The sequence below is a fragment of the Lobosporangium transversale genome (genome assembly GCF_002105155.1).
Source record: "Lobosporangium transversale strain NRRL 3116 chromosome Unknown BCR41scaffold_2, whole genome shotgun sequence".
NCBI classification, from domain to species: domain Eukaryota; kingdom Fungi; phylum Mortierellomycota; class Mortierellomycetes; order Mortierellales; family Mortierellaceae; genus Lobosporangium; species Lobosporangium transversale.
Window position 1 is genome coordinate 425,773 of NW_019028980.1, and position 25,502 is coordinate 451,274.

A 25,502-nucleotide genomic window follows, 5' to 3' on the forward strand; every position below is an offset into this window, starting at 1 on the left:
TCACGCCCGGAAGGCCTGAGCTATTTTTTTGCTACTATACCTGTCGTGTGGTGCGCATAGTTCCATCCAGCATAGAAAACTGTCTCGCCGTCTCCGTTAAAGGCTATCGATGAGCAAAAAAAAAACCTTGATGAATGAGAACCCGTAGTACGTGCTAACATCTGCTCTTATCATAAATCCATGACCTGAAATAACGGCGATTTATTCTTTGTAACCTCAGGAAGTTCGGCATCGAGATTAACGGCCTAAGTGAGATAGTGAAATAATGACAGTAGTTAAGTAAATCAAATGAGTACCGGAAGTTATGGCCCTCGTGAAGAAATAAGCTCAGGCAGATGAAAAGATAAGGTGAGTCAGCAATAAAAATACTGTCCTGATGGAGCTCAATTCCTTTGTCATCGCTACCTTGACAATCGCGAACAAGTCAAGGACTGTGCTCTGTGCCTTATCTTTAATATGTAGTTTAGATGCCCATGAGCCGTCGTCAACAAACATGACTTTCTATATTTCGTATCTGTTCCTGATAAATTGTATGAGGAAAAAAAAAAAAAAAAAAAAAAAAAAAAAAGAGTGACTCGAAATGTATACGAAATGAGCAAATGAGGAGATTGGCAACTGATAAGCCAGGACTGATCAAAGTATAAAATGAAGAGCTGTGGTCAGAAAATAAATCATTAAGTATACCTCCATTTTTTACATTTCAGCGTCCACCAACCCATTCCACATCAAGTAAATTAACATGGCTGAGTACAGTACCCGTCCAGCAAAGGAGACAGATTCTTCGCAAATCAATGACATCGTCAATTATGAGATCAAAGTCTCTGTCAACAACTTCAACTATGGTCCACGGTCAGAGGATGCATGTCTTGAATGGTTCAGGAGCACAATTCAAGGCGGATACCCAATTCTTGTTGCAACCACTATCGTCGAAGACAAGGAGTTGGTTGCAGGATATGCATCTTTAGGAAGCTTCAGACAAAAGGATGGATATCGTTTGTGCGTCAAAAACCGAAGTTAAGCAAAAATGAGATTTTTTTATTTTATGAATGAAAACTAAGAGTTATTACCATTACTATCTTTTATCTTGTAGCACCGCAGAATACTCATTGTATATCCATCATGAGCATCGAAAACGCGGCCTTGGACGAATGTTACTGAGAGAACTTTTGGCAGAAGCAAAGAGGCGTAACTTCCATGCAATCATTGGTAAGTAGAGAGCACACTATCCTTAATCAGTATCACATCAAGCAAGCAACATAATGATGTTGCTTACTCTATACTTGCAAATTCCTGCGCAACTTATTTGTTCATATAGGAAGCATCAGTGAAGGCAATGAAGCAAGTCTACGCCTGGCTGCCGAGTTCGGATTCAGAGTAGTTGGAACCATGAAGGAGAACGGATACAAGTTCGATCGATGGATCGATAATACATTTATTGAGCTACTTCTGTAAATGATCTTCAGCTTGCTCAGTGATCAACATTTGAATAGTATAGCTATAACAAATGGCCCACCTCTTAAATTTTTCCACTGTAGAATCTTACCCTACTTGCCAGTTCAGATCCACTTAGACTTGTCAAAGTTGATCACTTTTCTCATCTTTTGTACCATCATCATCTCTTTTTCCTAGGTCGAAGACGATATCAAGTTGGAGACAAAAAATAAATAAAAATTTGCAAATATCATTCAAGTCAACTATTAGTGCACGCCATTTTGTTGTTGTTGTTTCTGGTTTTGGTTTTTAAAGGTTGGTTTTATTGGATGTAAACTGGTGCCTCAAAAGACTGATTAAAAAAGATGGAAAGGATAAGAACTGCTCCAGCTGAAAGAAACCGAAAAATGGGGCCGCGTTTCCTCCAGCAACGGCCAGGCCAAATAACTCTTCTGCTTACAAAAATTTTCAGCCGTCTTTGAAACAAAATGACTCGTCTCCTCCTTCTTCTTCCTCTCAGGCTATCCAAGGACCGCGCTTATAGCTGCTGACGTTTACTTGGAGCGAGCTCTCATTTTTCTTCTTTTGCGCTTGAGGCGGCGAACGCGCTTCTTCTTCCACTTATCTCTCATCTATACGGTTTGTATTAAAATACATATTATTCGTCGTTAGCAGACATAGTTAGATGATGGTGCGCAGAACAGAAGCTGACATTTTTAAAAAAGGCTCCGGAAACATAACAAGTGAAAGTAAGAAAAAGGGTATTGAGCCGATAACCACTGCTGAAAGGCTGAAGAACTCGGGTTAAACACCAGAGTTTTTTTTTTTCTTTTTTTTTTTTTTTTTTTTTTTTCATTATTGTCATTATTATTCATGGGACGATATTTAATTCAATCTTCAGTACACGAAAGCAGTATGTTGAGTAATGTCGGTAGTATTGACTGACAGACGGATTGCTAACGTTCAGTTGAATGGATGGATGGATAGATGAACGGATGGATGGATAGAAACGAAAAATTTCTAAAACCTGATATAATAGTACTGTTTAGGGGTACCTTGAATAAATCTTGGAAAGGAGGGAGAGAAAAACAGTAAACCAGAACAACAAGGGAAATTTAAGCGATTGTCTTGTGGCTTGTCATTACATTTGCATATCTCAGCAAAGGCAATTATCCATCTTGTAGGGATTCAAGAGGCCGAAAAAGAGCTTTATTTTTATATAGTTCCATGGTAATATTAAATCAAGGAAAAATTCATACAAAAAAATGTCTCGATGCTCAAGAAAAAGATCATCTAAATGCTTCTTTCGGTACGCAGTCTCCACTTGCTTGGTTATTGTTTTTGTACTAGAATTGTGGGTTTCTTTCTTGCTCTTCAAGTGACTCCATGATTCTCAATAATTTAAAGGCTGACGCGCCGCATACGTGCGGCATAGGAGGGGAATAAAAAGGGAGAAGCCATCGTGTAGGAAGGGTTATTTCTTTGCAGCCTGTGGTCCTCCTGCCGCCTTTAGGGCCTCCTTAGCAGCTTGTTTTGCTCGCATAATCTCGGCATCACTACAAATGACATTCCAGAATATATTGACGAAACAGAGCTTCTAGTCGACTATTCTAACCGTAATTCTATAGCATATCTTTCTTTCAACTTTGAGCAAGTTATGATGCTGTTTATAAACATGAGAAACTTACGACTCTGCACGCTTAGCATAGGAGACGCCAGTAGAGTTTTTGCTCTTGTTTTGCTGTGCTGCCTTCTTCTGTGCCTTAGCACGGTCCATTTCACGCTGATTGCCACCTAATGGGTTGAGTAGCACATGTCAAAAGTCTCTCAGAATGTTTGTTAATCTGTACTGTAGGCTTCATCCAAATTTAATAGAGCGAGATGAACCAGTCCTGACTTTCTCGTATTGAAAAAAAAGCAATTGGACAAGGGAAATTTAGGGACACCTACGAGTCATTTTTTCGGGTTTGAAATATGGATTGATGAATGTTTGAACGTTATGATGGGTGTTAAAGATGTGGAATACGGGAGAGGGGAGAGAAGGAAAAGGATGGGTGTATTTTTATTTTGAAACTTCTAGAACGAAGGATTGATTATGGAGAGCAGCTGGCACAGCTGAGATTGATATCCCACTTTCTTTGTATACAAATACCATCGCTGGAGGATCATATCACGTGTAACAATCTTTATGAACTTTGTCTTGCTTTCACATTCAATTCATTTCTTTCTTCACTCAACAATTAGCACTTGCTGCTGCATATACCGTTACTCAAGAGCTGCAACTAATATTAAGGAAGAGCGAGAAAAGAAAAGCAAAATTCTCTGGATACATTGCCCGCCTTTCCCCTACACATTCAAAAAGACAATTATATTTACACACATTGTTTGCTCATTGGACTATTTTTGAATTGTTCATTCTACACTGCATTCTCAACCTTATTAATACTTTCTCGACGTACATTCATCATGTCAGAGTGGATGGTCACCACGTCAAGTGCAGTTGTTCTGGACGAGGCGATTCTGCAGCTCTGGTTGCTCGGACACAGTGGTAGATACAAACCGACAAAACAATTCATTATGTTCGTTTTTTTATTACAGTGATCTGTCATGGTTATTCATTTGTTTCCTCCATGTTTCAGTTGAACAAGCAACGACTCAACGAATGCCTGCTATTCAGCCGCCTGTGCCCTTGCGCGTGCTCAAGAGCTATATCACATCTCAATACAGGACCTATGAAATGATGCACCATTATCTACACCACCCTCGGCACTTTGCAGGGCAATTCATGTTCCCTCTGTCTCACAGCGCAAAACAACATCTCATTGAAAAGTAATATACAAACATATTCTTTTTTTTTTTTTTTTTTTTTTTTGAGTCTTAAAACAAAGAAAATCACTCCTGACCTTTTATACTCAACATCAGTTCTACCACTATCTGCAACAATTTCTCATACCTTTTAGGTATTACAGCTTTGATGAGTCTGTTATTAGGGAAATTCTTGGCAAGAAGCTCAACTCGAGGACCAGGAAGGATTTGGATGAAGTGCACGAGAAGACAGGGGTGAAGATTATTAGCTGTCGTAGACAGGTACATATAAATATGGCTCATGATTCAGGTCCTATTTAGAGTATATAGAATCCTCTTATGCTAATATGTCTGGTGTAAATTCCTCACTTTGATTTTGCCCCATAATATAGTTTGACAACTTGAAGCGAGTCATGAAAAAAGTTGAGGATGCGGAAGGCAGAACATTGGTTCAGGATATAGAACACCAGTTCTTGTTGCCACATTACCTAGCTAGGTTGGTCTCTATTCAGGGGAGATACAATGTGGATTGACATGCAGACTCGTCGGTGTACTGGCAGTCCCCCCATTAACATGAAATCCTTTACTTGTACATTTTCTGCCAATTAAGACAATACGCTCATATCCTATTTATAGCAAACAACAGGTTGGACACATTCCGGAAACGACTCTCATGTTACCAGTTCTCAGATTTTGAATATTGCGGAGCGGTTCTAATGCAGTATTGGACTGCATCCACTATGGACACATTACCAGAGTTTGATCCACAGTTAGCACAAGATGTCCGTGACCTTAAATCGCTCGTGCTGAACGACCGGGCAGTCATAGATGAACTGCGGAACCGAATCTCGAACAACCTTTCACAATCCGCTCATCCTCCAGTCTTAGAACGGATACAGAGCAATTTTAAGGTCGTGCTGCGGAATATGTTGTCGATAGGCTGTATGATCAACCAACAAAAGGAAGTTCGGAATATTTTGGGTGAGATTGCAGACAAGCTAGTCGATGCATTTATGCAAGTCGGGTGGTCCTCAATTGACATGGATGCATTTTATAGTGCTATGGCTGCAGAATTCCAAAATACAGCTAGTTTGGCAAGTCGTTATCGCGAGCGGTACGGGACAAATTGGATACGACTCATCACAGGGATAAAACTGATTTCTATACGACTTTTTAAGCAACCTACATCGCAGTCGATATTGGCGCGTAGTTTTACTAGATAACATCTTCCTGCAGTTTTCGTCCTTCTTTTTTCTTTTTTCTTTTACATATACCGGGTTACAAGGCAAAAGCAACCTATTCGCGATCTCTTTACAGTGTTATCAAGTTAACACATATATAATACAGTTTCTTTTTATTTACGGTCTGGGTAACAATTGCATAAGTAGAGTATTAATAATCAACTTTTGAAGGACAGAACGTAATTCTTGTATATCGATGGGGAAACATGTGTTAACAATTCAATTATGGGTTGTACACTGTGGGTATACGTTTTTCTATGCAGTAAAATCCAGAAAACCCTTTGAATAAATTTAAATGTACTAAAAAATAAAAAAAGCCAGGATCACAAAGAATATGCAACACGTAACAAGATGGTATTTTTATATGCAAACATTAAAAATGTGTAATTGGGTAGGGCTATTGCTCAAAGTTTTGATTTTTGAGTGCACAGAAGGCCCTTGCTTAGTAGAAATCAATGCATTCCAGCCTGATGGATGTAGTAGATCTTGTACCCTGCCAATGATATCACATTCACCCATCTCGCTTTTTAAAAATCCGCAGTCTTTTTTTTTTTTTTCAATGGCAAGGCGTGTTAATGATGAGAGAGTAATTCTTTGAGACACGCTCTAAGAGCTAAGGGTATAAAAAGTATAAAAAGGAAGCAAAGAACAAGCTACTTCCCTTATTCTTTCGCCATCTCTGACACATACAACATACACACACATACAGAAGTGCCCATCTGCAAAGGCTTTATAGGATCTTTCAGCAATATTGACAAAAATTAAAGATGCAGTATACTATCACACGATTATCCTCTGAGGACAAGACCTCATCCGATATCGCCAAGGCTCTTTCGGACAACCGACCAGCAACCTATAAGTTGGAACACTATTCTCTCTCTGGTGTAGGTGCGGTCCCCCGCGACCTTCTGGCTTTCGGAGGAGTAGAATGGGAAGATGTGATCGTTACTGTAAGTTTTTTAATATTCTCATATCCATCGAGAAAATTACTTCTGAAAGTGAAACGTGGGAAAATAAAAGATCTTCAAATGAGAACAATGATATAAAAATGACGAAGATGAAATGTACTAAAAGATTGAATTGTTTTGAAAAAAAAAAAAAAAAAAAAAAAAAGAGCTGGCCCCATTCGGTCGAGGCGCCATTTGGAGTCTTCCCTGTTTTGCATATTCGTACTGCAGACGGTACTGAGTTTAAGATAGCCGAGTCATTCGTGATTGAGCATTTTTTGGCCAAGAAGTTTGGTCTATTGGGCGATAATGAATGGGAGGAGCTACAAATCAAGATGTTCCATTCATCATCCCTGTATCTGCGAGAGCGATCGCTTACGGGCGTAACTTGGTAAAGAGAAAGTCCTAGTTAATTTATAAGGATATGGATTTGGATATGGGCGCTCATGATATCTGTTGAAAGAAGGATAATGCGAGAGAAGGGGTAAAGAGGGATAGGAAACTCATACATTTTCTTTTTTTTTTTCTCTATTATGACGTTGTTTGATGGATTCTTACAAGGAACTACAAAGACAAGGTGGAAGAAGCAACCGAGAGATTTATCACAAAGACGTTGCCACTCTGGATTGACACTCATACCAAACACTTGAAGGACAATGGATCGAACGGTCATTATGTTGGGAATAAACTGTCTCTGGCGGATATCCAAACGGCCAATGACATTGATCACTTCCAGTTCGTGTACAGAGGCGATGAGATTATTGAGAAGATCAAGAAGAGTGATGAGATCTGGCGTGTCAAAGAGCGTGTCGACACGGATCCTCGCCTACGAGAGTGGCGTCAGTCTGAGGGATACAAGAATCATATTGCTGCATCCAAATCCATTTATGCCAACACTGGAATTTGATTGAAAGTAGGGAAAAAAAAAAAAAGACATTTCATTAAATAGAATTTTATTTCATTTCTGGCGTCTGTTTGATGCCTGTTGTTCTTCCATATCTCCCTCGATTTAATAGCAATTACGGGATTTGATTAGCATCTCCTGAATGGCTGCCACCCTGAGGAACTAGTTTCAAAGTCAGCTGATCCTCAAACCATAAGACAAACAATGTGTTTCAATAGGATTGTGGTGTGCTTTTGGGATGCAGAAAAGACAGTGTACAATGTACATGTACGTTAAATGTGTGTGATAGGCACGTGCTGACCTAGCCATTGCCAGACTTCAAGTCTGTCAACAGGCTCGTCAAGGAAAAGTCCTCATATATGCATCAGTTGGAGCCGAAATTTCCACAACGGCTTCTATCTACCATTTCAGAAGTCTCCAGCAAGGCTCAGCACTTAAAGACGAGATTTGATAACTATAATTATTCATGAAGATATATAAATAACACTCTTAGAAAGCTGCCTAGGCTATCTAATTTTAAATGAGTATCAAGCATTTAAGAAAAACATCATTATGCAATGAAAACTTCTTTAAAAGCCCCCAAATCCCCAGAAAGTATTCAGTTTTTAATAGGACTAAGACGTTAAGGACGATTGTTTTGTCCCTCGATGGCCGACGGTGACTGGCTCCTGGACCAGGACAGGCAAAAAAAAAAAAAAGAGTCGCTGAAACTTAATTTTCTAGTTATCTTAGCAATACGCCTTTTTTATTCAACGAAGAATATGGAGTAATAACAAACGATCTCTTATTTCACCTTGTAAACCATTTTCCTATTCATTCATATTTTATATTTATCTAGATATTACTTACTTACCCTTGCCTCTGGCGTTTATTACTAAGTTTGAGTCCTGGTAGCACTGGAAGCTGTGCTTCGCATTGCTCAGAGACTTTCTGTAACAGCTTGTACTACCTTGTACCCCCGTGCATTATCATCTAAGATGCTTTCTAAACGAGCCATCGCTGTAAGTGACATCTAATAAGCTGTCTTGCTGCCTGTTCCGTCACAGGCATCCTAGGAACTTCAGGTTCCTCGTGTACTAGTTCCTCTAAAAGAGGCTGTTCTCTAACTTCCCAATGTTCAGGGTAAAAAAAAAATTGGTATGAGGGAGCTCTAACGTCGCTAATGCGATATGCTTGCAGCACATTTTTGCTCGAAAGAAATCAAGACATGTGGATCCATTGAACTGGTTCGCCTTCCAGTTGACTGTCGCCTCATACAATTTGTCTGGGTCAATGAAAAACTTTACACGAAAAACCTTGCCATTTGTTGTCGGAGACATAAGGACAGCCACAGGGCCCTCTAACTGTTCCTCTCAATATAATCCAAGGCCTTGATTTTGGCCGCCAGTCCTTGCTTCACTCCAGGCGTCATCCTCCCAACACGAACAGTGTGATGGATGCACATATGTTGGTAGTGCGGGATGGCTTTATGGATAAGGATGTATATGACTCGACGCGTCGTTGCCCCTTGCCCTGGAAAAAATGGCTCTTCAAAGTATTATGCCACGACTAAGTACTTCGTTCTGTCTCTACTTTCTTCGTCTTCACTATCACTATCATCGATAAATCTGGTTCTTTCTAAACCATTATCAAACTCAGCTAGATAGCACCTCTTGAGGTAATCCAAGTCAGACTCTGGTACTAGGTGCACTGTCGCTGCCGTCAATAAACATGAAATAAAAAATAAAACCTCACCAGGATCTCTATAATGCCCGAGATCATTCCCTCATCAAGGGCCTCAGATGAAGATGGTAGGTCCTCTGCAGGAATAATCACTATGAATTGGAGCTGCTGCTTGTAGCAAAGGTGGTAAAAGTACATGCATATAAAGTATTGTTCAAGGAACGCAGAGTGGATAGCGACGTGTGGCAGTGTTCAAGTGTTTATACAACTTCATATGAAACCCGAATAGTCGCCTCTGGGGAAATGAAAAAAAAAAAAAAAAACAACGATAACAACTATGGTAGGATGGTACGATAGCATTCATACTGTTGCTTACGTTGACAGATGCATTCTGGACGCGTATAGCGCGGAAATGACTCCGTTGAAGTAGAGTCGGTACAGTGTCCTACTTATAAAACATTTATATCAAGTCACTCAGAAGCCCTCGGTGCCTGTGTCTACAGTCAAGGTCGAATGTACATCATTTGATCGATGTTTTGAATGATAAATCATAGAGGAAATGGTCTCCTTAGTAAGTGTAAGGTTTCATAACTTGGTCGGCAAGCATCCGACGAGGGCTACAAACGTACGACATTCGAGCCTCTGTTTTCTAAATTAACATATGTATGATACTATATCAATATGACTGTTGGAAAGCGCGATCAACAATATGTTCCGTTCAAAAAGGGGTACAACTCTCAGAGGGCTTGAACATATCACCTGCATTAACCCGCATTAACGGAAGCTACAAGGAATTAATTCCAAAGATTATAGTGATATATATCCTTGACACGCTTCTCTACCCTTGTTTTAAACGATATATCCATCGCCCAGACTCGAAAAATAAACTTTAGATGTAAGATGGTTAGATGAGCAAAAAGTGTGGCTTTTAAGTTCAAGTGCGTGGGCACAATCCACCAATCATTTGAAACTGAATGAATTCTTTTCCCACCCACTCGAACGATTGTTGTACCGAGCAACTCTTTTCTTTCTTTCCGCTCCTACCCCTTCCCCCAGTTTTATCTTAATATGATTGCCACCACTTCTCAAAAACTGCGCTCCTGGTTCGCATCCATCACTTCACCTTCGGCTACTCACGCTTCTGGGATGCTCATCCTCGTCGCTATTCTCGCTGCCGTGACTGAGGCTCACGCGGATTCTGTTGCGGCTGGCTCAGAGAGGACCATCTACAGTCATCATCATCCCAAGGACTCGTCATCATCTAACCAAGCTTCTGATGCTCATTCAAGGGATCTTCCTTTTAAATCAGAGGAACAAGAGGCAGAGACTAAAGCACTCAATAATCAGGACATGCTTTACTATGTGGCCCTGGGCATGTTGGTTTCCCAAGGTTTAATTCGCTTGATCACATTTATCTCGAACCGACGCGAGGCTGCAGCTCGTAAGGAGGACAATGGTTCAGAAAAAAAGTCTCGTAAAGATGACTTGAGTTTAAATGCACTGGAAGATTTGGATGAGGAAACCTTGAAGAGGCGGAGACAGGAGCATTTGGCTACTTTGGCTCAACAGGCTCCGTTGTTGGGCAGCGATTCTGAAGATGAGGATTATGAGGAAGGAACTAGCGAGTCTGAATCTGAGTCTGAGGAGGATATAGATGAGGACGTATCCAATGATGAAGACTTGAATGAACTTCATGATGAGAATACGACTGGGGTCGTGCGCCGCCGCCACAACTGGAATTGAGAAGTAAAAACAAAACAAAAAAAAGAAATAATAATAATAATAAAAAAAATAAAAAAAGGAAAAGAAGTCTCAATTCTCATTTCTTTTTACTCTCGACAAGAACAAGGATAAGGATAAAGATAAGAGCGAGGACAAAGACAAGGGCAAGGACAAGGGCAAGGACAGAGGCGCGGGACGCACTTTGAACCACTTCATCATCCATCAGCAATGTAGACGGAAATCGAATCAAGTCAACTTTTCTCTCACCAGTAGAACAAGGAGGCGTTTCCTATTCTTTATGTCTTAATCAAGAATTTTGTAAAATGACAGAAAGTCTGGCCATATCACAAACCCTACAAGAGCGCATAGGATATTCGCTATTATCAACATCACAATAAATTTATTTATTTATTTTTCATAAACTGTAAGAGGAAGAGAGAGAGTCAATAAAGAGAAAGGTCTGAAAGGGGTATGGAGTAGAGATGGAGTCGCCAGGACAAATAATAATAATAATAAAACAAGTTCAAAAAAAGGCGTACGTTTTATGCGATAATAAGAGAAGTGAATGGAAAATGAATATAAAAATTATTATACAAATGGAAAAAAAAGTGAATAATCAGGCATATCATGGGCAAAAGAAGGAAATACTGAGAGGACGGGAAAAAAACTTTACGTAGAAACAACTCCTGTTATATTGGCAAGTGCTCTTTGTTGTTCCCGCAGTTGCTGCTCTCGTTGTTCACGATGTTGCTGGAGGTGTTGTTTCAAAAGTAATGACGTTCTGCGACCGGTAACTGGACTTCCAATGGCTGCTGGAGTAGGTGCATGTACTGTAGGTGATCCAGGCCGTGGTGATGAAGAGATGGATGATCGCCCAGATGTAGGGATGGAGGTAGAATAAGATGGTGGAGGTTGCAGCATCGGTGTCACTAAGGAGCGACAAGATGCCAGACGCGCCTCTAAGGACTTGACACGTCCAACCATGTCCTGCACTGCCTTGACAGGATTGTGATTTGCCGCAGTTGCTGTAGTTCCTGTAGCTCCAGTAGTGCTAAGACTTTGTCCAGCGAGACGAGCAGAGGAACGCTGTAGTGCACTGTTTGCCAAACGCGCTCTGAGCGAAGGCATTGCCTCGTAACTGCTTCCAATGGGTGTTCGGAGGGGAGTGGCTGCCTCAGGCAGGGACGATGTGCTCCCATTATACGAACTAAGGCTCGTAGAAGATCCACTGTTCGCCACAGCTGCACCCATATTTGCCTGATTTGATTTCATCACAGCTAATTCCACATTTGCATCTATTGTTATAAAACATGATAATCAATCCGAGTCATATAGTTAGATACCCTAGCTCAAGGAAGTTATATGTCCTTGCAAACATACTGCTAAGATACTGGTGAGTTTCATCGTTACCTCGAAGCTCATCTTTCAGTCGTTGAACCTCTTCTATCAGCATATTCTTGCTAGCAACCTCGTTCTCCAGCAACACTGTCTTTTCCACTGCTGCGTTGTATTTGATCTCTAACTCCTGTAGTGACCATTTGATTGCTCTAAAATGAACAGCAATGCGAAGCAGAACGAATGATAAGTAATAGAAACATCCAGCTAAGACTATTAATTCAAATTATAAGTTTACTAAAAGATAGCAGACTGCTATAAAAGATCCATACCTCTCTGTTCTTTCCAAGTCATCATTGTCTTGCTCCAGTGCTCGCTCCTTTTTAATAAACATTTCTGTCTGCTGCTTCAAAATATCCAGCTGACGAGTGAGTTGATTAATATGAGCATTGGAGTCCTTGACAGATTGATGGTACTTTTCCTATTTTATGATTGATACGCAGAAAAACATGATCACAAAAAAAAAGTCAGCTGTCAATGTAAAAAGGAGGTAAATGTATTCTTTTTATCTCCGCCGAGTACTGTGTGTTTTGTCTCTCCAAGCTCGCACTTTTCTTGTTGGTACACTAGCTAGACATAACAACCTTAAGCAACGTGCTCATTGATACTTGTGTTGTACGAACAAGATTGGAGGCATATTGGTTTAATTACCTTCCATTCATCGATTTCCTGCCTCATAGCATCATTCCGGATTCGGATCTCATTATATCGGCGCTCTGTAGACTCTACTTCTTTTTCAAGCTCCTCTTCTAGTTCTCTGGATGACTGCTGAAATTCTTCCAGCTGGTATTTTGTATCGGCCAATTCTTCTTCCATCTTCTTGGCATGAGTCTTATAGTATTCCAGTTCTTCTTCCACATTGGTGAAGCTTAATCAACGATAAGGAGACAGAAAGAAATAGTTAGTGAGTTGTTGTTGCAGGTCATCGCTATCATTGTCTCGAAGACATGAGCCCTTTTTTTGTATATGTGTTTGCCGAAGTGTGGACGAATAAAGACTGGAGGGTGTTTGGAGGGAAAACGAAGATAAAACAGGTGATATGAAAGTAGCAATAGCAAGCAGGAGATAAACAATAATATCGGCTGCATGTCCGTTCACAATGACATCGACTCCACAAATAGACAGAGGAAGGATCCTTTCCCCTTGTGAGACAGCAACGGACAACTACAACTGACGACACAAAGGCATGCCAATGTGTGAAGGTAATGATTATCACCACCATTCGAAGAAAAAAAAAAGTCATGAGGTGAGAGAGAAGGAATATTGAAGCAACCAAGTCGGGACAGGAACGAACCTATACACCTCATTAGAGGTGGATAGTTCTTCTCAGTGTGTTTTAAACATGATTTTCAGTATACAACGGTCTGATAATTCCTTTTCTTTTTTTTTTTTTTTTTTTTTCCGTTCTTTCAGTAAGATCAATAAGGGCTAACAAGAATGTTAAAAACGAGGTGGGATATGTGTCCTAACTGTAAACGAAGGAAGGAGGATATGGACGGTGATGCTGCCCAAAGCACAGCGAACAATTAGAGATGCGTCTGGCCCAAAACAAATAATAAAAACTGAGCGATGGGCTGATCACCCTCATAGAACTTGTATGAGAGCCAGCCCAGGGGATGTGAGCTCGTATTGATTACTTTGCTTCTTTGTTTCTGATACAGAAAGGTACAGACTGGTGGAAGAATTAGGCTAGACTGTTAGAAGTACGCCGACATTGGTATAGTTTAAACACTACCTTTGGGTGGCACTAGAAGCCATGGTTGTAAAAGTATTAATATTATTGTATAGTTGTAATGAAGAAATGCTTTTTGAAGTCAAGGCGTTTGTAGAAATGAGTGGAGAGTTGGAGGTGAGGAGAACAAAACAATAGAGATGAAAATTAGGAATGACAATAAAATGTAGAAGGTGGCAAAGAGCATAAGAAAGAGAAAAAGAGAAAAAAAAAAAAAAAAAAAAAAAAAAAAGCCTGCGATGGCAGAGCTGATGGACCCATCACCAAACAATAACAAAATAACAAACCATTGCTTTGGCTCCATAAATTAGACAGCTGTAACACACACAGGAACATGGCACACAGGCACGCTGCTATTGAGTCATTGACATTTCGAATCACACTGCACAACAATAGCAGATAAACAAACGCACATGGGCAAGAGTTCTTTTTTTTTTTCTTTTTCTTTTGGTGGGTTAATGATATAAAGCTATCGGAAGCTCAAGCTAATGGCTGCAATTCGTATGAGGGGCATATCGAGGAGTATTACATGAAGTGTAGGAGTGCACTGTCAAAGGAATATGTTTTCTGCTCTTTTTTTTATTTTTATCTTTACGACAATTAAATGTGATGTAGTGGTGCAGACAGAAGCATATTGATGTAAATGGATATACGGTTGTGAAAAGAAGAGTGTAAATGTCTATAAATGCAGATGAAAGTGTATGGACAGGTTGAGGAAAATAATGAACGGGGGTCTGTCCCTTACCTTAGAGGGGACATGATAAAAGATAAAGATACGAGGCAAGAAGAAAGAGAGAGATGAAGAGAAAGAAGTAGAGGAAAACAAGATTAAATGGATGTTCTTTTGAAAAAGAGAGAGTGGGGGGAGAGGCGTGAGTGAAAGAAGAGAGTTAAAGAAAATGGTATGTGTCTACGAGTTTAAAAAAGATTTACAAATCACCAATGTTGTACATGTATAAACAATGATAATTGTGGCATGTCTATTGAGCATTTGCTTGGATGCAGAGCACGCCCGAACCTGTAACCTTGATAGAAATAATCCTGTCTTAACAACTGTTTAGGACTAAACACTCTATCCCATGGCCAGTCTAAAAGATATCAATGGCTAAACAGCATGGACAGCATTGGGTAATCCCCTTGCAAATTGCATTGTAAATGATCATTAAGACGTGGCCTCGTCTGAAAGAGTTCTGTTTCAGCTTTCCATAAGATCAAAAAAAAAAAAAAAAAAAAAAAAAAACAGAATACAACTATAACTGATGGGCCAAGGCATGCTGAAATGCATGTCTTTGATACATTAGAAACTGGCTCCTATTCAGTATGCATGTGTACATGTACAGGACAATTAAAACTTTATAGGGAGCCTGAAAAAATTTAAGTGTTTATGAGAAACCACTGGCAAGACTACCAGCCTAGAATGAACCTTTAATCCTTAAATTATACTTTGTGGCTTTGCTGTATCCGGACGTAAAGGGACCCTTCCAACCATCACGGCCTTTTCACTCTCTCCCTCCTCTTCTTCTTCCTGCCTTTCATACTTCTCCCTTTTCCTTCTCTTTTCTCTATCCTTTCATCATATTCTTGATTCTACTAGGAATAATGCAGAAAAAGACAAGAAAGCAAGCAAGCAGACAAGCAGGCGGTGTCAAGCAGAAATTGTTTCATAAAATCACATTCTGCAGAGGAACTCGGAATGATCTGTTCATGCATCTGATGGAATGTCATTTGACTGTCAATGTGCCTATGGCCTTCAACCATCTTTGGCTTTACTTGTATAGAATCATACTATACCGCTTTTATTCAATATCAAAGTGGGCTTATTGTTGTCACTTAGTCGTGTTGGCTGGAAGACACACAGTATGCTTGTGCCTGGTTAAGGACACTGTCCACGCATATTCACCACTGAGACATCTGTTCCTCCAATGAGGGCAGTCTCTGAGGGGTACAATGGGTGAAGACTGTAAACTCAATAACGCTCTCAAACAAAGCGACTAATACAAGACCAAGAAGATCCTGTCAAAGGGCTACAGATAGATCGTGAACGAAATGAAAGAGTCTGGATTTCGAAGGTGTGATGATGTCTGGATTGAAACGAAACTTCGTGAGTAAAATCCTGGACGACTGATAAGTCAACGTCATTATTAAAATCATATATGGTTTTAGGGTTCTCTATCTTTTGTCTTTACTATTAATATTAGCAGTCCCTCTTGCCTGACTGTCAATACTAATGAGGGGGAATCCCACAATCTTGGGATAGTTCTGAGAGACTCTCCTGTTCCTGCATTGTTCAGGTTCCCAATTATCTGCGAACAGTGTGCACCCAGCTTCAAATCTAAATTTCTCGGATCAGAAATTTACCTTTTCTGGAAGGCTTTTTTTTTTTTTTGCAATTGCAATTGCATTCATTCTTCGCCTTTTGTCATACAATTGAGCAGATCATTAACACTTGTTCAGTGGATCCAAAAGAGAAAAAAAAAAAAATGTCATCCAGCATTGGCGAAAAATGCACTAAGATCAAGCAGGAGTATGATAGTTGCTTCAACACATGGTATTCTGAAAAGTTTCTCAAAGGCGACGCAACACCAATGTGCGACGAGCTCTTTTTTAAGTACAAGGATTGTCTTTTAGTAAGAAAATTTGAAATCAACTGAAGATGCAACAGCGATAAAGGTTTTCTGTCTTTATTTCCAACATTTAACGGTCTGATAATAAACGAATTCTATTCAAATAAATTGTTCCTAGAAAACATTGGAAGAAAAAAAACTCGATACATTGCTTGCTGACGCACGCAAGGATAACCCATTCCCCAACGCCTCGTCCACTTCTTCGTCAAGCGGAGAATCTGGAAAGTAGGACTCATCGAATACATTATTTTGCATCAACGATCAATCCATTCTATCATAATAAAGACATTTTTTTTTTTCTTTTTATTATTTTGCATTTTGCTTTCATGTGTCTATTTCCGTTCATACGAGTTATTCCTTTGCAGCCCATTTTAGGAAGTGGCGTCAAATAGCCGAATTAAAATCTGATCTTGCCTCTTGTTTCTCATTATACACCAAAATCATTCATTGTAATGGTAAAGTCATGGAGTAAGGGCGTTGAGCACATTTGATGAATCTTGCCAACGAAACCGGAAAACGCGCACCAACCATTTATGCCTGAACAAAAAAAAAAAAAAAAAAAAAAAATTAGGCTTTATCGAACTCCAGTAGTTGATTCCTATGCTTATACTTTTGGGTACTTAGACGACACGGACACTCGCTGGACAACTCTTGCGTTCCGCCACTGCAAGCGGCCGCCACAGAAATGGAGCAGCGACAAGCTATACCTCTCCTATACTGGCGCCAATATTTGCGATCAGGAATTTTCGCCGCTCGATCCACAAAAGATTTGGAGTTCCTTCAAGTTCAGTTGCCTCATTCTCGACAGTCTCTACCATACAGAGACGGGCATATTCGTCTTCACACTATGGACAGCCTACGTGGATGACACATCCTCACCTGATGAAGGAAGGTGAAAGTACGATCTAATGCTTAGTTAGCCGCTGACATACCGATCATTGTTGATTTAGAAAAAAGAAGGACTGTTTCATTGATACCGTCCACTGACACCTTTGCAACTAATATTACTCATGATTAGTCACACCGGGAATGAGCGCTAACGAATATGAGCTTCGAAGAACAACTCTAATGCAGAGTCTACCTAAGAACAGTATCGTCATCTCGACCAGCCACAAGACTCGATATATGAGTAATAATATCTTGTACGATTGTCTCGATTTCTTGACACCAGAGCATTTCTGTTTTTCAAGACTTGTGAATTATAATATTATAATATCAAAGGATAGGAGTTAATTCATATTACTTGACTATTAGTTATCCGTTCCATCAGCACACTGATTTCTTTTATCTATGTGGTAAGGACCCATCATCTGGAAATCTTTCCTTCCGACTAGTTTATGTATCAAACTGAGATGATATTAACTAGTGTTTGCGAAATACTTAGGATTTAACGAACCGGATTCTGCACTCATATTGGGTAAGGATAGGATCTCATGAAATACTGGAAAAAAAACTAAAAAAAAAAAAAAAGTGAGTCTAAGTGATGACCACAACACTGTATGATAGAAAAAAACGACTCATCACGCGGATACAAGATGACCATGTTCGTGGCGCCAAAGAATGCCAATATTGAGATGTGGGAAGGTGCAAGAACGGGTCTTGATGGCGCAAAAGAAATATTTGGAGCAGATGAGGTAATGGTGCAAAACTGAAAAAGGACTATTGAGGACGAAGCATTGGCTCATCGGGAGCACCAAGTGATGTTATGTTTATACCATTCATATCATTCATGCCATTATCTTTGTATTCATGCTATGCAGGCAATCGATGCTAATTTGTTCAGATATAGGATTGCTGACATCGCGAGCCGATATGAGAATGTGTACTTTGACTACCCTACCCCATCCATGTTCATGCCATTGGATATTGCCAAGAAACTACATAACAAACCAGGTATAGAAGGGTCAATTGCATATTTTGCAGGATAAAATATGGATGAAATAGTATAGGACCACGTGTCTATCTACCTACCCACCTTTATTTATCTCCTTTCCCATCTTTTCTGTTTACTCGGCTTCATACTTTCAAGCAGTATCGTCGTTTTTTTCAGGCTTGAAGCATACCTTCAGAACGATCGCTAAAAAACCTTCGCCATCTACTCTCACCTTCACTTCTCGTCCACATGACAAAATCAACACTATTGCAGACTCAGACCCCATGTCCACAACTAAGAGTTTATCCCCACTTATTCAAGAACTGCGAGTGATCAAGAGCGAAGCTGAGATCAAAATTATGCGAGAGGCGGGCGAAATTAGCGGCAAAGCTTTTATTGAGGTGAGAACCCAAAACACATACAAGCACTGTATAAAAAATACATTAAAAAAAAAAAAGTATATTAATTTGAATTTTTGGTACGTTTGTAGACCATGAAGTTTACAAACCCACAGAGATTTGAGCATCAGATCTATGCCAAGTTTGACTATGAATGCAGGATGCGAGGGTCGCAAATGATGGCTTATGTCCCAGTAGTTGCCGGAGGTTCGAACGCGCTAACGATGCATTATGTCAATAATGACCAACCTTTACATAACGGGGATTTGATTCTGATGGATGCTGGTGGAGAGTTGAATGGATATGCAAGCGATATCACTCGGACATGGCCCATCAATGGGAAGTTTACACAGGCACAAAAGGAACTATATGAAGTAGTACTGCATGCAAATAAGGAGTGTATCAAGGTAGGGGAGGGAGAAAAAAAAAATCGAGGGCCTGAAAATCTTTGAACGGGTCTCTCATCTCTTGGTGGTTATGAGGGGAACAAGAATTTGAGTTCATAAGATCGTTAATATGAATTTGCCTTACTGCAGCTATGTACCGAGAATAGCGGTATGTCATTAAACCAGATCCATGATGTATCTATGCGATTGACAAAAGAAGGGCTTTCGAGCCTAGGTATCAAGCCTTTAGCTCATGTAGGTTTGAAAATGAAGCGCTAGTGAACGACTGGAACCATTAGTAAGCCTAAACACTCCACCAGCTTCGTGGTCTCATTAACTGTTTGTGGTTCTCAGGATGTGGATAGAAGATTGTATCCTCACCATGTCGGACATTACCTCGGCCTGGATGTCCATGACACCGGAGACATATCGCGATCTAGAGCACTCAAGGAGGGCATGGTCATTACCATTGGTAAAGTCCTCTAGTTTAATCGACTATATATTATTGTACATTTATGGCTGTAACTCAATTACTCAACTGCATAATGTTTGATCAATTTTTTTATGAATATAATAGAGCCGGGTCTTTATATCCCTCGGGATCCTGCATACCCAGAGAAATATCAGGGTATTGGTATCCGTATCGAGGACAATGTTGCCATTGGCAAGACTGTTCCTCATGTCCTCAGTGTCACAGCCCCTAAAGAGATTGTCGATGTTGAGTATTGTTGTGCATCAGGAAAGGACTAATAAAGAAGCAAAAGGAAAAAAGGAAAAAAGGAAAAAAGGAAAAAAGGAAAAAAGGAAAAAGGGAAAGGTGCCACTAGAAATAAAACTCCTAGAATAACAGCATATGTTTCGTGATTGATATGATTTATTACACTGTCAACAATTCTTTTTATCTTTTTTATTTATTTATTTTATTTTATTTTTTAGTAGTTTTACTTTCTCCAATTTCCTTGACGTCCTTGATTTCCTTTGTTATCCTTGGTCTTTTTGGTATTCTTCGTCTCCTCATTATCCTTGGCTTCCTTGCTATTCTTGATTTTCATGTCATCCTTGGGGTTTTCGGCCTCCTTGGGAGGTTGGCCACAACGATCTTTGCCATAACCAACCTTAACGGTTGCATATTCGGATTTAAGGGGGATATTTTTAACAGCCTTTACGGCCGCGAGGACGTCTGTAAAGCTGACAAATCCACAGTTTTTACTTGGCACAACGTTGATAAGCTCAATTTCTCCATATTCCGAAAAATCGGCGCGAAGTTTTTCTTCATCTGCAATGCCTTCAATACCGCCCAAATACACATTGCGGCACGCTCCTTGTCGGAACGCTTGAATCACTTCGAGCGGGAGATTCAAGGCCTTTGGACCCCAGCCGAGCTTTGGTTTCTGGTTTTTGATCTTGAAACCTCCCTTAGAAACAGTATCGTAAAACATTTGAGCTGCCTTGGGATCAACAAACGTCACAAATGCCGAATACTTTTTAGATAAATATCTGATCTTGCTTAGGATGCCCCCACGAATTGAATTGCATATATCGGCACATGTTGTTTCTGGTGCAAGTTTTCCCAAATATATTGTCCGTTTGCCTTCTGCAATCAGAGTACTAAAAGGTACCATGCATTTCTGATGGTCTAGTTCAGTAGTGGTTATACCATCGAGAGTTGGAAGCTGTATAGGTGTCGCGAATTTTGCACATCGATCTCTGCCATAACTAATTTCCTTTCCAGCGTACCGTGATTGAAGTGGTAACTGGGTGACAGCCTTGATAGCATTATTGATGTGAGTAAAGTGCGCGAAAGCAATGTTTTTCTCGCGCACAATCTTAACTTCTTCTACCGCACCAAAGGTCAACAAATCCTTGTGGATGATTTCTTCTGTAAAACTTGAGTCCAATCGGCCGATAAATACATTTCGAGTGGCTCCTTCATTTTGAACAGCCTTTTGAATGTTCGGACTCAATATCGATGGGGTCCCCCAGCCAACTTTGAGCTCTCGACCTTTGAGTCGTAATGGTGTTTTGAAAGAGGCCTTACGATGAAATACTTGAGCCGCATCCGCTTCAATAAATGTGATGAAGGCACAGTGCTTTTCAGGAATCAATTTTGCATTTTCTAAATTGCCTGTTCGGATCAGGTCCAAGACCTCATGGAGAGTGGATTCCTCAGGGATTTTGCCGAGGTAGATGGTGCGGAGTGGGAGAGGTGTGGTAGTAGGTGGAAGGGGATTTTTTTCAGTCTCAGATAGTTGCGGTCGATTTGGATTGTCTCCAAGACCAAATGATGGATATGATGCAAAGTACGTCACACAGCTTGGATCATAGTATAAAGGACATTGTGAGTCTGAATATGTTGAATATGGTTGATATGGTTGATATGGTTGATATGGTTGGTATGGCTGATATAGTGATTGTGGTATAGGCCATTGATAAGTTACCGCTGACGATCCAGAGCTATTACTGGTATTTTGATGAACATCATTGGTCGCTACACTAGAAACAGTGGCCACAGGCGCATCATCATCTGAAGCGGCTTGCTCGATCCGGGGGACCTTTTTGCTACTAGTTTGGCTGTCTTCTGCCTCTACAGCTCGCTTCATAGCTGCTAGTTGCAATATTAGGCAGTAGGCAAGGAAAAGACTACAAAGAACAGACTTTTTTTGAGGGAAGGTGAACAAAATGAAAGCACACTTAGCCTATAATCTCATGGCTCAATGAATCCTCTTTGCAGAATTTAAGGAATGAAAAGGATCCGATGGATTATGAGACTTGTCACCCTACCTTCTCTTGTAAGAAGATTGAAGCACCATGTTTGTTTAAGGGCACGTTCCAGGCTCATTAATCGGGTCACCTGAGCAGAATAGATGTATTTGGTGGCAAACCGAAACAACACTAATTTTTTTATGTTGAATCTATACAAAAAGAAAACCAACTCATTACTGTCTGGGGAATTATCTGGAGCAGGCAGCCCAGGGCGCACCGCCAGGAGGTGAGCTGGTTGCGCGCCCCAACTGGTAGCTGCAGCATCCGAGAGAAGCTCTACCCCTGTGCCCCTTCAAAGCAGATTTCAGCAAGTTTTCAACACCACTCTCTACCTATCATAACGCTACTCGGACTAGTGAGTCTTGCCAATCAATTTAGGGAAACATACTGAATAGTGATCCTAAGGCCCCTGCTGGTAGCGCGGAGCGGGAGTCTAGATAGAGATGAAAGAGAGGTCCTTTTATACATTCTCAGAGCATAGTGACTTGTTTTCTTTTCTTTTGTCATCAACTCTTAACGGTATTGAGTCATTGTGGGATCTTTTTTCGTATGAAAAGTGCTTCTTAGGTGCTGGCAATCCTTGACACTCGTGGTACTTTGAAACATCTATAAGTATCAATATCGCCGGTCTATGCTCTCTTGCAATATAGTTTTAATAGAGTTTGCTTGTTTGTTTTGACAAGGCAGAAAAGAGTGGAGCTGCCACCTTAAAAAAAAAGATCGTGAGAAAGATTGCCTCACAAGATACTTCACAGTATCACCACCATTACCTTGCTGTTATATGTGTTGTGCTCGCTAATCCGTCAGATAACAAGCCTAGGACTTCTTTGTAGATGTCTTTTTTTTTTTTTTTTTTTTTTTTTTTTTAAAAAAAAAAAAGAGGAAACTGCAACACAAAGAAAGCTCCCAACCCTTCTACTCTTGCTCTCTTCATCGCTATAATCTTCCGCTTATCTTTCTTTTACACTCGCTTCCCCATTTCCTTCTATTAGTTTATACATCCATATCCTCATCTCTTCTCTCTCTCCCTCTTTTTTTCCTTGTTGATAATACCGTGCTCTTTGCCTCATTACTATTCAATTATTTGAATCTGATAAAGGTTATGTTGCTACTTGCACAATCCACATGTGTAAAATATAAAAATGAGCCTCATCTTTGTACTGATTTTGGTCAAAATGATATACACCACGAACAATGTCATTTGGTATTTATTACCGAAACACGCATAATACTTGTTCTTTGGGTGTTCTTTGGGTACAATCTTTGAAAAACAGCAAAAGTCGAGTCAACCAAAAGATCAACGCCAGCGCTGATCCCTTTTGGCTTTAAACATGACAGTAGAATGCACTTATCCTGCAGTGACATTGAGAGGATGCTTTTGTTCTAAAAATGCAGCATCTACATTCAAAAAAGTTCAATTAAACCTTGTGTTTACTAATACAGTAATATTTTGGAGACTACCGCTGTCTAGCAAGAGCCACTATTGACAGGCAGCTGTTCTGAGTTTCAGCAGCACAACGTAGTCTTTGCATGCAGCCCTGGAAGTCTCCTATAGAGCCGTATATGACGTGATGAGTCAAAGGAGCCATGCATATGAAGTGGGATGCCAATAGGACACCTGTTTCTACAGAGCAGGTCAGTATCCAAAAATGTTGCACTTCGAGAACACGCATATTAGGGGTGATGCACAAGTTGCTTTCAGCCATCAGTTCTTGCTATACAAGTGTACCAGCCGAGAATGGTTCTCAATAAAGATACCCATGTGCAAATCGCGTTAAAATACTTTTTTCTCTTCATTTAAGAGTATGCACTTCGATTCTATCCCAATTATTGGTCAGTACATTGCAAGGGAGGCGGCAGTCGCTATGTGCTTGCTGGGAACTCCTTTACTACTTTCAAAGGACCCTAGGCCGACGACAAGCACTCCTTTTTCCCCGAGCATCTTCAACACTCGCTGTACCGCGTAATCGAACGTAGCTCGTTGAGCCTTTCGTAGGTCCCATTTTTTTTTTCAGGCACCATCTGGGCTCGTAGAACTCTTGAAGCACATCCAAATTCTTTGATCCTATCTGTGTCTGGGACTCCTCGTTCATCCATTGAAAGTACTCATTGTACGTATCCCTTCCAAACACAGGGATGGCGCTCTCAACCTCAATCATTCCTTTTTCACGCTTCCTTTTGTTCAACAGGTGATGGAAGCGGAGGACGGTGAGGTACAAGAACCTGCTTCTCACCTTTACTGTTTGCCGCAAGTTAGAGTTGTGAGGATCCAGGGAGGAAAACGTAAGGGCGTTAACAATACCAGGATCGCATCCGACGATAGTTGTGCTGTTTGCGGATGGTACCGCCCTGGTTTGTTGAATGTGAGCTCTTCCAGTTTATGTTTGCATAGTCTTCATCTGTCAGGTCTTCACCGGCTGCCTTTGAACACGTCGTGTTGAGAAATCCCTGAGAAAGCTCCAGTTCTTGGCTGGGGTCTTCTTCATCTACGTCAGACTGCTGCTGTCTCTTCGTCTGGGTTGTGTCATAGGCAAGTAGATTCAGAACTAGACCGTTGGTAGAAATCGTCCCTTTGAGTTTGAACCGAGTTAGCTCTTTGTCCTGTGACTGCAGGGATACTTTGTCTCGATATCCAAGAACCATGCGATCGCCTCCAATGTCACAAAAGAGAGCCTGAATCAAAACCCCTTTTGTTCCCTGTACACACTCAAACATTGCAGTCTTGGAAGGATTGTCGAGAGGCAGAATACGCTCCAGTAGCTGCTTGGTATCTTCGTTCGCCCAGAGGATGTCAACTAGGGCGTGTTCAGACAGATACACATACCCGGGTGACCAGGAGGACGTAGGAAAGTCTGAGTATTTTTTCACTTTTTTGTTCTCCCGCAAAAAAAACTCAATGTCGCTCATATCTTCGTTTGTTTTCTCGACATCAAACTAGAAAAAAAAAAAAAAAAAAAAAAAAAGAGTCTGAATAAAGAGAATTTAATTGCAGAATATACATGAAAATACCCTACACAAGCTATACCATTGGGTTCCTGTAGTGCTGCTTTAATGATGTCTGTACTTGGCCCATTAGTAGCTCTGACGCTCTTGGAAATGAGATCTTTTTGGGATCAAAGCCTTGCACGTCCCCAATGTGATGTCTATTTCCTTTATTGGGGAAAGTTCAGTGGTGGCCTTGAAATGTTCATAAGCGAGGAGGTAATGGGGCGTTTCTACCGCCTTTCCTTGTTTTTTTGCCCTCGCGTAAGCTGAATTGGGGCCACCTTGACCACTTAAAAGAAGGGTGGCGAGACGGAAGGAATAGTCATTGCTATCCAAGACCTCGTCCAGTGCCTTTTTCCTCGACCTTGCTGCCCCTGGTAACCGCATGATCCTCTCAATGTCCAAGGCAGTCGCCCAGTATGCATAGCGGCGTAGTCGGTTGAGGACAACAACTGCCCCTCGGATCTGGTTTGCAATACTATCCTTTTCATCTGCGTCCAGTCCGCCTTTCCTTGCCATGGAGGCCTTAAGGGATCCAATTGTTAAGGCCTTGATAGGGTGCTTACTGCTGTAGCTGTGATCAACCTTCGTAGCATCCTTCAAGTTCCTAATTGGTGCACCTTCTTTTTTAGCC

General features: G+C 40.6%; 10 protein-coding genes across 10 annotated transcripts; 6 read left to right on the forward strand and 4 right to left on the reverse strand.

The window, feature by feature from the left end:
* Positions 1 to 572: 572 nt before the first annotated feature.
* Positions 573 to 1,452, forward strand: BCR41DRAFT_383073 (Phosphinothricin acetyltransferase; the record flags this gene model as incomplete). Its single annotated transcript, XM_022027415.1, has 3 exons — positions 573 to 996; positions 1,091 to 1,206; positions 1,316 to 1,452. Exons 1-3 carry the CDS (start codon positions 740 to 742, stop codon positions 1,450 to 1,452), a joined length of 510 nt encoding a protein of 169 aa, XP_021885882.1. The 5' UTR covers positions 573 to 739.
* Positions 1,453 to 2,653: 1,201 nt separating this feature from the next.
* BCR41DRAFT_344822 (hypothetical protein) lies at positions 2,654 to 3,540 on the reverse strand. Its single transcript, XM_022022599.1, has 3 exons — positions 3,382 to 3,540; positions 3,120 to 3,225; positions 2,654 to 2,987 (listed from the first exon to the last, which is right to left on the reverse strand). The coding sequence occupies exons 1-3, from the start codon at positions 3,386 to 3,388 to the stop codon at positions 2,906 to 2,908; spliced, it is 195 nt and encodes a 64-aa protein (XP_021885883.1). The 5' UTR covers positions 3,389 to 3,540; the 3' UTR covers positions 2,654 to 2,905.
* A 53-nt stretch (positions 3,541 to 3,593) lies between these two features.
* On the forward strand, positions 3,594 to 5,757 carry BCR41DRAFT_68748 (acidic fibroblast growth factor binding protein). The gene is made up of 5 exons (XM_022030979.1): positions 3,594 to 3,979; positions 4,071 to 4,260; positions 4,392 to 4,518; positions 4,629 to 4,732; positions 4,847 to 5,757. The coding sequence occupies exons 1-5, from the start codon at positions 3,898 to 3,900 to the stop codon at positions 5,457 to 5,459; spliced, it is 1,116 nt and encodes a 371-aa protein (XP_021885884.1). The 5' UTR covers positions 3,594 to 3,897; the 3' UTR covers positions 5,460 to 5,757.
* A 322-nt stretch (positions 5,758 to 6,079) lies between these two features.
* Positions 6,080 to 7,343, forward strand: BCR41DRAFT_383074 (hypothetical protein). Its single transcript, XM_022027416.1, has 3 exons — positions 6,080 to 6,427; positions 6,592 to 6,815; positions 6,986 to 7,343. The coding sequence occupies exons 1-3, from the start codon at positions 6,245 to 6,247 to the stop codon at positions 7,329 to 7,331; spliced, it is 753 nt and encodes a 250-aa protein (XP_021885885.1). The 5' UTR covers positions 6,080 to 6,244; the 3' UTR covers positions 7,332 to 7,343.
* Positions 7,344 to 10,015: 2,672 nt separating this feature from the next.
* Positions 10,016 to 11,101, forward strand: BCR41DRAFT_344826 (hypothetical protein). The gene has a single exon (XM_022022600.1). The coding sequence runs from the start codon at positions 10,059 to 10,061 to the stop codon at positions 10,731 to 10,733; it is 675 nt and encodes a 224-aa protein (XP_021885886.1). The 5' UTR covers positions 10,016 to 10,058; the 3' UTR covers positions 10,734 to 11,101.
* A 142-nt stretch (positions 11,102 to 11,243) lies between these two features.
* On the reverse strand, positions 11,244 to 14,716 carry BCR41DRAFT_344828 (hypothetical protein). The gene is made up of 5 exons (XM_022022601.1): positions 14,585 to 14,716; positions 12,759 to 12,975; positions 12,380 to 12,528; positions 12,123 to 12,259; positions 11,244 to 12,007 (listed from the first exon to the last, which is right to left on the reverse strand). The coding sequence occupies exons 1-5, from the start codon at positions 14,596 to 14,598 to the stop codon at positions 11,382 to 11,384; spliced, it is 1,143 nt and encodes a 380-aa protein (XP_021885887.1). The 5' UTR covers positions 14,599 to 14,716; the 3' UTR covers positions 11,244 to 11,381.
* A 1,603-nt stretch (positions 14,717 to 16,319) lies between these two features.
* On the forward strand, positions 16,320 to 16,671 carry BCR41DRAFT_277556 (mitochondrial distribution/morphology family 35/apoptosis; the record flags this gene model as incomplete). Its single annotated transcript, XM_022020198.1, has 2 exons — positions 16,320 to 16,466; positions 16,582 to 16,671. Coding segments are annotated over 2 exons (237 nt in total), but the record flags the coding sequence as incomplete, so codon positions are not given.
* Positions 16,672 to 16,828: 157 nt separating this feature from the next.
* Positions 16,829 to 19,968, forward strand: BCR41DRAFT_330760 (peptidase M24, structural domain-containing protein). The gene is made up of 12 exons (XM_022021767.1): positions 16,829 to 16,918; positions 17,088 to 17,361; positions 17,482 to 17,605; positions 17,718 to 17,758; positions 17,848 to 17,880; positions 17,970 to 18,097; positions 18,224 to 18,356; positions 18,493 to 18,737; positions 18,827 to 19,141; positions 19,271 to 19,375; positions 19,475 to 19,592; positions 19,698 to 19,968. Exons 1-12 carry the CDS (start codon positions 16,916 to 16,918, stop codon positions 19,868 to 19,870), a joined length of 1,692 nt encoding a protein of 563 aa, XP_021885889.1. The 5' UTR covers positions 16,829 to 16,915; the 3' UTR covers positions 19,871 to 19,968.
* Positions 19,969 to 20,190: 222 nt separating this feature from the next.
* BCR41DRAFT_295486 (hypothetical protein) lies at positions 20,191 to 21,315 on the reverse strand (the record flags this gene model as incomplete). Its single annotated transcript, XM_022020417.1, has 1 exon — positions 20,191 to 21,315. A coding segment is annotated over one exon (1,125 nt), but the record flags the coding sequence as incomplete, so codon positions are not given.
* Positions 21,316 to 24,017: 2,702 nt separating this feature from the next.
* On the reverse strand, positions 24,018 to 25,464 carry BCR41DRAFT_383079 (hypothetical protein; the record flags this gene model as incomplete). Its single annotated transcript, XM_022027417.1, has 2 exons — positions 24,018 to 24,817; positions 25,435 to 25,464. The coding sequence occupies 2 exons, from the start codon at positions 25,462 to 25,464 to the stop codon at positions 24,176 to 24,178; spliced, it is 672 nt and encodes a 223-aa protein (XP_021885891.1). The 3' UTR covers positions 24,018 to 24,175.
* Positions 25,465 to 25,502: the final 38 nt, after the last annotated feature.